The 15612-nt window shown below is 42.9% G+C and overlaps 1 protein-coding gene across 1 annotated transcript; it reads right to left on the reverse strand.

Moving 5' to 3' along the window:
* Window positions 1–397: 397 nt before the first annotated feature.
* On the reverse strand, window positions 398–5163 carry LOC149833198 (uncharacterized). The gene is made up of 5 exons (XM_090013383.1): window positions 4769–5163; window positions 3444–4608; window positions 3198–3380; window positions 2797–3071; window positions 398–764 (listed from the first exon to the last, which is right to left on the reverse strand). The coding sequence occupies exons 1-5, from the start codon at window positions 5161–5163 to the stop codon at window positions 398–400; spliced, it is 2385 nt and encodes a 794-aa protein (XP_089869509.1).
* Window positions 5164–15612: the final 10449 nt, after the last annotated feature.

Raw genomic sequence — 15612 nt, forward strand, 5'->3', positions numbered from 1 at the left:
TATATATATATATATATATATATATATATATATATATATATATATATATATATATATATATATAGAGAGAGAGAGAGAGAGAGAGAGAGAGATCATTAAGGATTAGGAGGAAGCTCTCGTGATTCGTGACATGCCAACCAAATAACAAAAGTTCACAGGAAATTTAAGGGAAAAAAAGTAAATTTTGGCATGAAGCTTTTATCTCATTTATCTAGTTACTGTTTACATGGCCAAAAAGCAAGAGAAAGGAAAAAAGTTTGTGCACCCCGAGCACCATGAGATTTGGGCTCCATTGCAAGTTTGCAACCACAGCAACGCCCACAAACAACTCCCAGGAAGAACAGAAAGGAGGAAAAGTTAAAACAAAAGCAACAGAGGGAGAAGGAAAGCAGAGGATTCAAGCAACCTTGCAAGGGAGATACTTCGATCGCTGGGCCATGAGTGTCTTCTCCAAGCATCCCAGGGGAGTAGGACTCACCTGCATGAACATGTAGTTACCAGCAAACAGCTCCCCAAAATGGGATCTACCCTCCATCAGCCTCTTGAATACCTTCCCACAGGACACCCTAAAGGCAGACAGCAAGCGGTTCCTCCTCCTAAGGAACCTCCCCAGGCTAGGGATCCTCAGCCTGTACCTCCTCTTAGAGTGGAACTTCCTCTGCCTTGTCCAGCTTCTAGAAGATGACCTCCATGGGAACTCTGAGGCCTCCAACAGATCCTCACTCTCAGTGACGAGCCTGTGGTAAGAAAACTGACCGGCAACCCTGCTTGCCATTGTGGAGAGAAGAAAGCCGTACAGTACAAAATGGGCTTGTGGGCAGCAGAAATAAAAATGTGGAGACCCAGCTTTTGGAGATGGTTGTCTTCTTGAATGGGATGAAGAAGTGTAGTTTGGGGGTGGGAGTTGGGTAGGTGGATGACGTTGATGCTTATTAATGGATGCGGTTAGATCACATTCATGAAATTAATGTGATCCAACAACTTACCATGAATCTCTCTCTCTCTCTCTCTCTCTCTCATTGATTGCTAAAAAGCTTTTATGGGTGTTCCCCTTTACACCCTTTCACACACTCAACCGTGTCTTTGATTAATTGGATGGGTCAGATCTGGTTTTGGCATTTTATGCTTCAAACTGAGAAAAAGTTCTTTAACTCTAATTTATCACCAAATCCCATGACCGCAGATAAATACCATGCCCAATAATGACAAATAATTTATGCCCCAGGAAGCCTTCTTACTTAAATATATGTTTCCAAAATGACCTCAAAGTGTAAAAGTTATGGTGGCATTGAATTGTTTTCCCTCAGTTAGGCTTATTTATGCTTATTATATATAGGAACGCAGTATTTGCAATGAAAATTAGCATAAATAAAGCATATTTTCAACATTTAAAAGAAGGCATTTATTATCAGATACATTTTTTTTTTGAAAGGCAAGCTGGGTTAGGCGGAACCCTACCAGAAAACAGCCGTCCCATGTGTCAGAGGGATTTGACACGGGACCCGCTTACCACATGGGCTACCACCTCGGTGGTGGCTGATCAGATACATGTCTTACATACATTTTATCATAATTTTAAGGATAGGAAAATTGAATTCTTGCTTCTCTATTTTATAAGTTTTCCTCGTTTATGGCTTTGTTTTCCATTTGTTATTTCTTTTTCAAAAAATTAACTTCCAACCTTGAAGTGTTTGATTTGGAACCTCTTGGTTGGAAGGAGCAACTTCGGTGTGTGTGTGTGCGCGAATTCATGTGTGCAGAAAGAGAGAGAGCAGAATCAAAGATATCAACATTACGACAGGTTCAACAACCGTTGAAACCGACAAACAAGACAAAGAACACATAAGCCAAAAATAGACACAAAATACAGATAAAATCCGAGGCGATCAGTCCGGATCCGGGGTAGGCCTTAGCGGCAAGTGACGTTGAAGATCCGGAAGGCATATGCGTAACGATGCGTATATATCCGCCAAAATATAATTTACTAACTTGTTGAAATTAACCGGGGTCTGCCTGAAAATAGCATTGTTGCGCGACATCCAAACGGCCCACCAGGAAGAGAGCAACCAAGTTCTCCAAATGATCCGCCAACTTTTACATCTACGAACTGGCTGGGGTCCCCACAAGAGGTCTACAGCGAAAGACTCCTGGCGCACGGACACGACCGGTTTATTCCAGGTACCCTTAAAGATATCTTGAAAGACCTGACATTCCCAGAATAGGTGTAACGCAGATTCCTCGGCCCTCTCGCAAAGAACACATTTACTCACAATACAGAAACCTATAGACTTGAGGAAGCTATCTGTCTGCACCCGATCATGCAAAATAAGCCAAGCAAGGAAGCGCGCTCTCGGAGGAGGACCTTTGCCCCAGATAATTCTCATATGGAACCGATTCACACCTGCCGGAAGGAGAGAAAGGTAGGTGTCTTTAGTGCGGACGAAGCCATTCGGGGTGATCGCTCTACAAAGGAACTGGCTCTGAGCGACGTCGTCGCCCTCACCACCCCACACAGCAGACCAAGCTTGAATCCACGATCTCCGCAGATGCGAAATGGGCGACCTAATTGCGTGCCGACCCCCAAACAAAGACCCCACTGATCCATATTTAGCCCGAAGGAAATTCGCACAAGGGGACCCCGATTGATGCGCAAGCCAACTTTGCTTAACAACCAGAACAATACTTCTTAACCTAGAGTTTGAAATCCCCAAACCCCCTCTATTCTGCAGTAGCCTTATCGTTTCCCAACCCACAAGGTGACGTTTTTTATTGTTACCTTGCCCAGACCACAGAAACCTGGTCAATACTCTAGAGAGCTTCTTATTGATCCTCACAGGCATAAGGAACATAAACATAATAAATTCTGGCATCGCATTTAAAACATGCTTGATGAGAGTAAGTCTGCCGGCAATTGAAAGGTAGGAGGCCTGCCAAGTCGAAATTTTATTCTGAACCTTTTGGAGAGTGGCGTTCCAAGCAACTGATGGAATCCGTGAGAGCTGAAGCGGCAGACCAAGGTAGGAGAAAAATTTATCCGAAGTGGCACACTGAAAGATCTTCTGCCCAATGGCCTGCATATGCGGGGGAACATTGATCATGGAAATGCAACACTTATCATTATTTAGCGAGAGACCCGACATCGATAGGAAGAAGAGGATGATTAGCCTGACTCTTAACATTTGTTCGATGGATCCAACGCCGAAAACAATCATATCATCGGCGTAAGTAAGAATATTGCTCTGAAACTCCTGAACTCCTAGTGGCTTAATAAAACCACACCCCACGGCCCTCTTGAGCACGACTACAATGCCTTCAGAAACGATGTTAAAAAGCAGAGGGGACAAGGGGCATCCTTGCCGAATACCACGCCCAACCTTGAACTGCTTACCACAGGCCCCGTTAATCTGAATTTAGGATTGTGCATTAGTGACCAACTCACGCACCCAGCTAGAGAAGCGCCGACCAAATCCAAAGTTCTCCAACATGTGAAAGAGGAAAGGCCAGTGCACCGAGTCATACGCTTTGTGGAAGTCAAGTTTCAGAGTAAAGAACGGCCTCCCGCTGGACTTCATAGAGTGAACCACTTCTGTGGCCAAAATAAATGAATGTTGCAGCCGTCTATGGGGAATGAAGGCAAATTGAGCATCTGAAAAGATCTGATTAGCGACAGATCGCATCTTGGTAGCCAATACCTTGGCAATGATCCGATAGATTCCCCCTAAGACCGAGATAGGACGGTACCGCGCTATGTCCACCGACGTAGCGTCTTTCGGAATAAGAGATACAATGGCCAGGTGATAGATAGATGGTAACCGACTGTTGCGGTGGAACTCAACGAACATACTCAGAATATCACCCTTAACACACGTCCAAAAGGTGCGATAGAAGTCCACAGGATAACCATCAAAACCAGAGGCTTTCCACCCGAACAAAGCTGTAATTGCCGCAAAGATTTCGTCTTTCGAAAAGGGCACCTGCAAAGACTTGGATAACGCATGGTCGATGCAACGAATGAAGTCCGTACCCATCGACCCACCGGCCGAGGGATTTCTGGCATAAAGCTTGATGAAGAAATCAGTCACCGCTGGTAGAACCTGATCCCCAGAGTGGTAAACACCTTCAATGCATATGGAAGGAATGGCATGCCTACGATGCCTATGAGAGGCAACAGAGTGAAAAAAGCGAGTATTTCCGTCACCCGCTTTAAGCCAAATAGCATGAGACCGCTGCCTCCACCGAATCTCCTCTTTCATGCGCCATGACCGTAAAAGCAGAGTCAGCTCTGCGGATCTAGCGTTCAGGCAGGCAATACCTGAGTTCGACATGGAGGCCGAGTCTGAGAGAGACTGGTGGATCAACGACAGCTCACGCTCCCAATCCTCTATATGCTGAAATTTACTGATATGCCTCGAGATAAGCCATGATTTAATTGCTCGAGACAAGCGGCGACACTTAACCACACAACGAGTAGCTGCCCTAGCTGCGGTGCACGAGCCACACCAAGATAGACGGACTACAGACTCAAAATCTGGCTCCGTGATCCACCATTGCTCAAATCTGAATTTGATGTGGCGGAAAAAACCATGCCCCCATCGGATGACCAACTGACTATGGTCAGAGACAGATGGAGGGAGAAGACAACATGAGAGGTCATTTAGCGAGGTCAGCAGAACAGGAGAGACGAGAAACACGGTCAAGCAAGCGGTAGCATGGGCGAGCGCAACGATTGGACCAAGAGAAAGCTTCACCATGATGCGGAACAGAATACAGTTGGTTTGATTGAATGAAATTTTGGAACCCAAGCATAGAAGCCGAGCAGGAGATAGGATTACTCGAGTCGGAGGAGGACAACAGGCAATTGAAGTCGCCCATGATGAGGTGTTGGTCCCCGAAAGACAGAAGGATCCTATTCAGGTCCTCCCAAAACTCCTCTCGACGGCTCGGTCGGTGCGGACCATACACCATGGTGACCACTGCTGGCATCGGCTTAGCTGGAAGGGGAATGACGACGGATAGAGAAAATGTGCCTTCATCAAGCTGGTAGACTCCAAGGGACGGCCTCCCAAGGACAAGGATACCGCCTGCAAATAGCAACGATGGCTTGAAGAAAGACACTGCGTCACGCCAGATCTCAGATACTACTGAGCGACAAACCTCTGCCATCTTGGTTTCACAGATAGCGACAAGGTCAGGGTTTTCCTGCCGGATCCAACTAGCAAGGAACACGCGCTTTTGAGGGCAATTCAAGCCCCTGATATTCCAGCATAGAATCTTCATGTCAAGAAATCAGGAAATCCCCGCGGAGAGCGGATCCGCGCAGAACGCCTTGGAGATACCCCAACCTGAGATGCAGAGACCTTCGAAGACCGTCGCCTACCCCTAAGTGAGGCACCCTCTCGCCCCGACAAAGAGCTCTCTCCGATCGCCGACGAGGACAGCGCGGAGACTGGAGGAGGATCGGAGGCACCAACGTCCACCAACGGCAAGTCCTCGATGATAGCAGCGAACGAATCCTCCATCATGATAGAGATGTTGTGCAACTACGACTGAGAGAGCGATAGATGAAGACGCCGAGCTGCTATGTCCACTGAACAACCTAAAAAAGAATATAGGTGGTTGCATTGAGAATACTGATCGACCAGTGAAGACGCTTGCTGAACTGGAGGAACATCTTGCCCACCGAAACCTGACTCCCTAAGTGGATGTAGCACGATAGGAGATGAGTGTGGTCCGACAGCTGCGAAGGAAGGGGGTGTAGGGATGAAACTGCATGAAATTCGACATAACGGATAGGGGCAGCAACGATCACCGATAGCCGACACCACGAACGAGGACCCCTCTGCGAGCAAGCAGCGTATACTAGGCGGGGCCAGATCACCATTCAGACACCGATAGGAAATCCCTACAGATACTACACACGTCGAGACCTGAGTCGATGACCGAAGCAAGCACACCCGACCAGAGCAAACCTCGATAGAAGGAGAGACGCCAAAGCCCCTAGCCCTAGAAGCCACCGGGATGCCAAAGCCCAGAGCCCTCGTTGCCACTAAAAGCAAGGATGCATCGCACCACTCAACCAGTCTCCGAGCCCTCAAAAACCAGTTGGGGGGCGATCGAAGCCTAACAGACCTGATAACACCGCTAGACCCCCCGCAAATGAGCTCACTGCCTCGAAAAAGCTCATCAATAGGGAGTGAAACAAAAGGATGATAGCCGCAAACACCACCCCCCAGACAAGCCCCAGCTGCCCAAGCACCTCGGGGTGCCCCCCAAAGGCACCAATCCATACCGGCTCTCGAGTCCCTCAAAAGATAGGCGGCGAAAGATGACAGCAGCATGGAAACTGAACGGGGCAGATAAAAGCTGCATGCAGGCCCCAAGAAAGGTTGGATAGAAAGCTGCAACATATAAGCCGGCACACGAAACTGAGGACCATCATGGAAAAGACCCACGGGTGATATAGCCTTGAAAGATGAGCGGATAGCATTCTGCGACCCCTCAGAGATCTCAGCTTGGCACGAGAGCCTAGCAACGACCGAAGACGGCGTCACCAAGGCCAAGGATAGCAACGATCCTTGAGCGACGCTAAACCCACGCACCCTCCCAATGCAAGAACACCTAGCACGAGGGCGAGGGAAAGCGAAGGGGAAACCCACCATTCTCCTGGCCTCAAAGATGCCTCGGGTAGCAGAGAAAGGGTTAGCAAAGGATAAAAAACGCCTGCTAGTAGAGCTCATAATACCCTCAAATCCCACTGAATACCTAGGCGACCTCCCATACTTGCAAGAAACACAGAAAGGAGACCCCGAACATCCGGCGGCGTCATACGAGGGTGCAGGGACATGCAAAGTATCGCATGATCCAGGGGGAGCGAATTGTGCTAGATGATCACCTTGTCGGACCTGACTCGAACGAAGCATAAATCGCTTACCCATGAACGACATCGGACATGACAGCGGCAAACGCGTTGGCACCCAAAAAGACCCGATCTTGATGGCCAGGACGGAAGAGGAGGGGTCCTGCAGTTCGGCGACTCTCACCCAAGGCGAGAAGGAGGCCTTGCACCGCGAGCTCTTAACCTTGGACGAAACCCGATCGCAAGGAGGAGGATGGCTGATAGCACTAGAGCGCCTGCATACTGGGTGGCGCCTGGAGCGAAAGGGCGAGGCACAATGAAGGCATGTGTGACGCTTACGGAAATTGAGCGCCAAACAAGCGGCACACAACCAATCACCCGGCTTAGCCTGTAGGAGACGCGAACCAGAAATGCTTCTTGAGAAGGACCGCTGCCATGAAGGCGAAACCTCCTGCCAACCGTGGGAGCTGCCTGAACACGGATAGCAGCGGTAGAAAAATGGAGCTCGAAGACGAGCACCAATGGAGCAAGCCCTTAGTGCTTCAACCCTGACGGCCCGCACGAAGCGACGAACGTCTCGAGGAAACAACGAACCGGAGGCCAAACAAGAATCGAGCACCTCTGAAAGCGAGATAAACAAACGGAACGATAGGCGGAATGGGAGGGCAATAAGGACGCCTCGACGACGCAAGGCAAAAGCGAGCCCCCATTCATTCAAGGCCTCTAGGATTGAAGACAGGGCTAGCTGGTTGGACCGCAGAGAGAGTGAGGGGCATAAGCCCCAGAGGAAGGGGGAAGGGGGTGACATTGAGCCAGGCAGAAAATTCACGCGAACCTCATCCCAGAAGAGACGAGAGAGAGAGAGGACAGAGATAGAAAAGTAGCAAAGATTGAAAGAGAGAGGTCGAGAGGGAGAAAAAATCTTACATAGAGGGTCTTTGTGGCTGTGGTTGGTGGGATACCTCGGCGAGACACAGGGCAATGTCACTGCACGAGTGGTTGTAGCCTTGTGGGCGACGGCTTCGGAAGACCAAAACTTTGACTGTTGGTACGAGAGGCGAGGGGGAGGTCCGTCTGAAGGAAGATCAAGCAATCGGTCCTGATGTCTGGGAGGAAGATGAAGCCTCCAGGGCTCGGGAGTGTGATTGTGGCCGCTGAGACGGAGCCCGGTGCCAGAGATGACAGACTGTTGCCGACGCCTGAGATACCGAATGACCGCCGGCTGGACCACTGCCGATGCCTCTTCACCTGCCCCCATGCGGTTGAAGATTGGTGAGGCCTCCAAGATCCCCTTTAAACTCCAGCATGAAGGTCACCATGTTGGTGGAGAAGCAACACAGGATGATGGTGAAGATTTGCGATCAGCCTTCTCCAGATTCCGCAACGGTCGCCGGATGCCAGAAGTGATCGGAGGAAAGCGTAGGCAGAAGCCTCCCAAGTCCTGGAGATGCTCCGATTTGGGGCTCCGGAGTCCAGAGAGAGAGAGAGTAACCACTTAAAAAATTCATGATTGTAAACATTTTTTACTTATCGATGTTGTTTTAATAAAAGACATGGTTTGGATTGAATTAACTTAAAATTTTAACTTTTATTGAAAAGTTTTATCCATGCAATGTCTGCCATTCATTGTGTTAATTTTTCAACCATAAAAAAACACATCATAACATAAAAGTATCTAATCTAAGGCATGTTTTTTAGGCTAAGAAAATTATTGGGTTCAATTTAAGCAAAATAACTACTTCCATTAAGCTAGTTTGGAACTTCCTTCTAATTCCTTCTCTCTCTCTCATATATATATATATATATATATATATATATATATATATATATATATATATATATATATATATATATATATATAGAGAGAGAGAGAGAGAGAGAGAGAAATGGGTCCGTGCTAAACCCATTTGGTGCTAAATAGGAGCTAAAGTACAATGACCTTCCATCATGTGTGTAAAAAATACAAAAATCACATTTTAACCTTTAATGGCGCACTAAAAGGACCTTTACTACGGACCCATTACTCTCTAGGGGCAAGGGGTAAAGCCCACAGAGTTTTACATTGCTAGGACAGCCATGGTAAATACCGCAGCAGAGCCAACTTCGCTAGGTCTCCATGTAAATTAATATAAAAAAAAAACCTTTGGATCATGTTCAATATTTTCGTGTGTTAAAAGCATAGCGACATATATCACGAGATTTATGGAAAATCTTGCGATAATATCATGAGAAATTGCTTAAAAGTTTAAAACGGCAAATTTTCATGAGATTTTCAAAATATCGCGAGATTTATGAAAAAAAACATAAATACCGCTATTTAAACACGATATTTATGTTTTAAACAGCTATTTATCATCAAAAAATAATGTATTTTTATTTTTAAATAATTTTTATTAATATTTTCTTATAAAAAATAAATTTTATATTTTTAAATTTATTTTTTTATTGTCAAGATTTTGCCAAAAAATGTGAGATTTATGAATTTTTTCAATTTCTCGCAAGTTTTTGAAAAATGAAAATTTGCCGATAAAAATGTTTGTCACTATGGTTAAAAGTCGACTAAAATATCATGTTTTATACCATTTCTAGATTTTCATGAATTGTGGGCCATTGATTTTCACTGTCTCGAAAATAGGATTGTATGATATAAAACATACTAGCATAGTAAATAAATCACGATAAACACATTTATACGATTATATTTACCATTTGGTGGCTAGATCCATTCAAACAACAGTGTGTACCACCTTATGGTATCATGGTACCGTACCACCTTATATTTTTCTTTTATTCAAACAAGATTTTGATTTTGTTTTTTATATTTTAAATTATGAAAATATATTTGTTATTCAAAATACTTTAAAGCATCAAATGTGTTTTTTTCTCTCATGTTTGTGTTCAGGATGAAAAACATCTGGATGGTTTGTGGTTTAAAATGAGCAGCTCAGAATGAACATTATTGATGGATCGATACCGTTCATTTTCAAGATAAATGGCATATAAGGCACCAGGGGTGGGCGAGTTGAAACCAGGCTCGTTATATATATGGGTCGATCTCGGGTCAGCCCAAGGACTGTTGGGTTGACCTGATGAGCCTAAGCTACCTAATTAATTTTTTAATAGTAGGTTGCATAATAACTTGGTAACTATTACTATTTACCTAATTAGTGGCATTGATTGTATGAAAAATAAAAAGATAATTAGTTGGAGGCATTAATCTTTTATTTAATTCATTATTTTTGGTATTATAAAAACTAATTTATGAACTTATTCGAAAATAACTTATAAATGAGTTTGGATTAGGTTAGAACATTGACTTATTGTGCTAATGAGTCAAGTCATGGGTTACTCTTCAAACCCGAGCTCATTAAGAATGGGATAAAAACCCGACTCATTAATAAATAGACTGAGCCTTTTTCGGGTCGAGCCACACTTAAAACCCGATGAGCCAAGCTGTAAAGAGGCCTAGAACAGGCCGGATCGATGCCCACCCGAGGCGCCAGTGACAGTGCTGCCATGGGAACCGAGACGCAAATCTCTCCCATCGTTTACAACCACAAACCCCACCCCTTACCCAGCATTTGACAGGATCCGCTCTCCATCGGAACCTCTGATCTGATCCTTTCTCCAATATGGTTTTAGATTAAGTGATGCAATAAATTTACGGATGGCAGAAAAATAATGCAGCAACTTTTTATCAGAGTTAACACATGATTTTTACACTAATCCCAAGCTCCATTTGGGTCAATTTGTCAACCCTAAGACTTCTGAGATCTCAAACCCGAGGATCTGATGTGGTGTTGGTAGGAGTGTCAACGGGTCTGGTTTACCCGAACCAAACCCTATAGGTTCTGGGTATGGTGTAAAAATTTTTTTTTTGAAAGGCAAGATGGGGTTAGGCTGACCCCTACCAGAACGCCCCATATGGCAGAGGGATTCGATCCTGGGCCTTCAGCTTGACACAAGACTGCCCTTATCACACGGGATACCACCTCGGTGGTAATATGCTTATAAAATTACTTGTTCACCCCTTTGCAATCACAACAACGGATGGAGGGCGCTCAGGTGCAGCGGCACATTGCATTTGTGCAATGTTTTCCCCTGACCAGTTATGAACTTGAGCCCAATGATCAACATGGGTCTGAAATGTCATATAAATAACTGAACCTCAACACAATTTACATTGGTTTGAGTATGTCAGTATGACTAATTTTTTATTTGAAATCGAGTCTTATAAAAATGCAACCTGAATCCGAATCCGAATCGATCCGACCTGCATACACCACTACCATTAAAGTGTTAGGACCTTTTTACCCTTCGCACGTGCAAAACACACAAAATTCGCTTCGCTTGTCAGGTAGAAGACCTGATTAAGACTCAGGTTCAGACCCAAAGGTCCTATTAATGCATGGGCCCGGGTATAGTTTGTGAAATTTTATACCAGACACAGTCCCTACCCTAGTTTCGATTAAGACCTGCAAATTTTAGGTATGATTTTTCCTATAGTAGACCCGATTAAAACAGAGTCCAGACCCGATACCATACCCAAAAATCTCATCCAAGTCTGATTCCACCTCGGTCCGAAAGAAACCTGACCCATTGACACCCCAAGGTGTGGGCCCATGCCAGATGAAAGGGTTGAACAAACAGAAGACCTTAAAACCTCTGACCAAGATTTGCAGCCCTCTCCATCTCAATGTTGTTGAATCAGCTTGAATGGGCTGATTCGTATGGTATCGGCCAAAAATGGATATAAAACCAAGCTGATTTGGCTTATTTTTAAATATTTTTAAAAATAATTTTAAATATTTTTTCACAATTTTAATATTTTAAGACATTTCGTCATCTACTAGTTAAAAATTGGCCGATTCAGTTCAATTTAGTTCAGAATCCGTCAGCCTATTCAGGTTTATTCGTTTTAAAAATCAAGTCGGGCAATCTCCTCTCTTTCTTTCTCACTCTCTCCATCTCCCCTCAAATATAAAACCCAAGATTCGTTTACAGATCCTCGCCTAAGATCACACTGGATCTGAGATCCAAAACAAATATCGACAACATTTTTTGAAACGATCATGATTTTTAAAGGCCGATGCATTCTTGAGAATCAATTATTTGTTTATCAGACATGCAAGGAAGGATGTATTAAAATATAGTTATTTTTTAAATGTCACACGTTTATGCCAAAATTAATGTGATAAAAACAATTTTTATATTTTTTTAAATTTTATAATTTTTTTAGTTACATATTTAACATATCAATATTTGCCTAAGATTTTCTTAAACATAAAAAATTTAATTTGTTTCAAAATTTTCTTCTTGCCAAAAATTTTCTAGAGATCCATAATTGTGGCATTGATTATTAAGGGCCACCTTCCAACTTTTTTTCAAAGTTGGTTAAATGAGCAGCTGCACTTCAAGCGGTCCAACACTCTTGGTGTGATGATAGCTTACTTTCCACCACAAAAGAATGTGATGAAAAAGGGTAAATATTTGGTACTAACGAAGGTACTGAACTATTGATGAGTAGAAATAATTTTTCATAAATTTTTTATAGATCGAACTCTATGGATGTGATTAAAGAGTTTGTTTAGTAGAAAATGAGTTTTGAATCATGTAATTATAACATTTAAGGGTAATTTTCAAGGGCTTCAAAAATCAACAGCTTATAATATACTAAAATTTATGACTCAAAAAATCATAATTTTACATTTAAAAAACAATTATACAGGGTTTGGTTCTTAGTAAACAAAACATGTTAAACACATTTATGTGGTCATATTGAGTCAATACAGCACACACTTATGAATTTCAGCTGAATAGTGTCATACCTTCAAATGCACCAAACCATTAGAAAATAAAATATAATGTGGATGTCACTAATGCTCCAAAACTAACTTTTACCTATTTTTGACCAGCAGATGACATGTGTTGCAAAATATTAAAATAATATTTAAAAATAAGCCAAATCAGCTTGGTTTTGTATCGAGTTTTGGCCGATACGATACGAATACGAATACGAATACGAATACGAATACAAATACGATACAGACAATGTTGGTATGGATCCCAGTATTTTGTCTGGTTTGTTGGACATTTCAAAGAGCCATGTACCCAATTTATTTTCCCTTTTCTTTCCTGAAAAATATCAGAGCCACTCGCTGTTAATTCGTGTTTGTGCTTTTCCCAAAAATCTATTTTTATCTGTTTGGTTAATTCCATCTCGTTCCTGGAAAAATTTATCCCATGAAAAATCTTGCAACACTTTGCAAGACCAATTTGTCTTGAGAAAATGTCAGCTTTTATAGAAAGGACAATTTCATTTAGAAGCGAACTTTTTGCTGCTAATTTGAAAAACGGGCCTCACATTTTTGTATATCCTAAAATGAGCCTCTAGTTTTCTAAGAAGTGCCCAATACAAACCTATCCTTACCATCACCCATTAACTCATTTTAAATCTTAGTTAAAATTAATTCAAATTATAATAGTACCCTTCTCTTTCCTATGAGGATAAATAAGTATTTTTCAACTCCTGAGGACGATATGGAAAACTAAAAAAAGAAAACTCATTTCCAAGATGATAGACTTTAAGCTCATGTTTAAGTTTGACAGTTTCCAGGGAATCCTGTGGCCCATATCAAGAAAATCAGAAACGTTACTCAATTTTGAAATTATAGGCAAAAAAGTGTCCCCTAAATGAAATTTTATCTATATAAAATTAAAGTATATACAAAATATTACTGCAAACATAAACAACAAAAAAATACTGCAGAATTTTTTTTATCACATTAAAATCACTATAAAAAGGTGGCATTAGTGTATGATATTGTGAAAATATCATGCTTTTTGATACTATATCGGCCGTTGAAAATGTTGCATGGTTACGACATTTTCATAATATTCATGATATTTGTTGACATAAAGTTGTCCGTTGGACGTTATTTGCTCAGTGCACATCATAAGCTCGTTTAGGTTGGAACTAGGGCCAATCTGCTTGTGGCGGAACTCATGTTCGGCTAGTAAAGCGCTCGTTCAACCTCATAAAATAGGCTAGGCAAGCTGAACATAAACAATATACTTTCCACAACTTGACCCGTATAAACTCATTAGGCAGTAAGAAATATAGTTTAGATATATTTTATGGAAAATGATTGTACTATACGGTAAAATTCACACGTTTTGAAAAAATGTCCCACAAATTACCGAATTCGTTAAATGGACAATTTCACAGGTTCTTATTGTTTATGGATGCTCTTACCTCTTGTAGCTACCAATTTCTGATTTCCACGGGTCACAACGCTAAAAGTTGATGGACTCATAAAACTCAACAACAAAATCACATCTAAGGTTGAGATATTCCAAAAAAGATTGTGAAATTCCAAAAAAACTTTTGAAACTCTTGACAAGTATCGCAAAGCACGTTGCAAAAATCCTTTAAATGTTGTGTAAGTCTTTACCTTGCAATTTTTTGAAAGAGTAAAGCATGAGGTATAGCGAAATTACCAAAAGCTTGCAGAAGTTGTATATTACGAAATTTCTTATTCGCATCGCACCAGGATTGCAAAATTTTGTCTCATATAAATAACGCTTTGATTCTCAACCCCTTTTTCACAACCATAGGGTTTTTGTGGTCTCAATCCTTTCGACGACCTTTCAACAATATTTCAGCGACATTCCAATGACATTCAAGCTTTGTGAAAATCCATCAACGGTGGCGGTTCATCGGCAGCAGTTCACCAACGGTGGAAAAAAACAAAATTTTGGCCTTCCTCTGGCAAAATATTTCGGCAAATCTCTTGCGAACATTTCGGTAAAGCCATCGGCAACGATTTCATAAACGTCCGAAGCAGGTTATATGTCCCCCCCCCCCCCCCCCGAACAGGGGAGTTAGCTACATCTCATGTTCGGGGGGTCCCAAATAGCACCACGTATGTAAGCATGTGCGTCTCGTATCCCCATGTTTGTCAGCATTAATTAGCGTTGGAGTTTGATGCTATTGCAAAGACTTAAGTACCCTCTCGTCCATTGGTGCCAAAAAAATGATGATTCTTGAAAAGGAGTGGTTGTAAAGACTTAAGTGCCCCGAAGATGATTAGTTAAGACCCAGTCTCTGCATTGCAGGATTATTCGAGAAAGAAATCTCCCCTGGAGGAGGCCATGAACATCAACCCTCTCACTCTCTCTCTTCCTTCTCTTTCTGCTTCTGTGCACATCCAGCAGAAGATCCTACATTGCTCCATCAAGCACTGACTGACCTGCACATTGACTGTTGTGGTGCCTGATTCAGAGTTTTTACCTTTACAGGAGGAGGGTTTGGGGGCTCATCCCAGCGTGGGTAGCATCATTCAACTAAATGAGTTGTAGGTCCTGATTCAGAGTTTTTACCCTTACAAGAGAGGGGTCTGGGGGCTCCTCCCAGTGTGGGTAGCAACATTCAACTTGAAGAGTTGTGGAGTCTGATTCAGAGTTTTTACCCTTACAGAAAGGGGGGTCTGAGGGCTCCTCCCAGCGTAGGTAGCATCATTCAACTTGAAGAGTTGTGGAGTCTGATTCAGAGTTTTTACCCTTACAAAAGGGGGGTCTGAGGGCTCCTCCCAGCGTGGGTAGCATCATTCAACTTGATGAGTTGTGGAGCTTGATTTAGAGTTTTTGCCCTTATAGGAGAAGGGTTTGGGAGCTCCTCCCAGCGTGGGTAGCATCGTTCAACTTGATTCGTTGTGGAGCCTGATTTAAAGTTTTTCCCCTTACAGGAGGGGGGT

This window comes from Nuphar pumila, chromosome 7, assembly GCF_984573655.1.
Source record: "Nuphar pumila chromosome 7, dmNupPumi1.hap1.1, whole genome shotgun sequence".
In the NCBI taxonomy this organism is placed as follows: domain Eukaryota; kingdom Viridiplantae; phylum Streptophyta; class Magnoliopsida; order Nymphaeales; family Nymphaeaceae; genus Nuphar; species Nuphar pumila.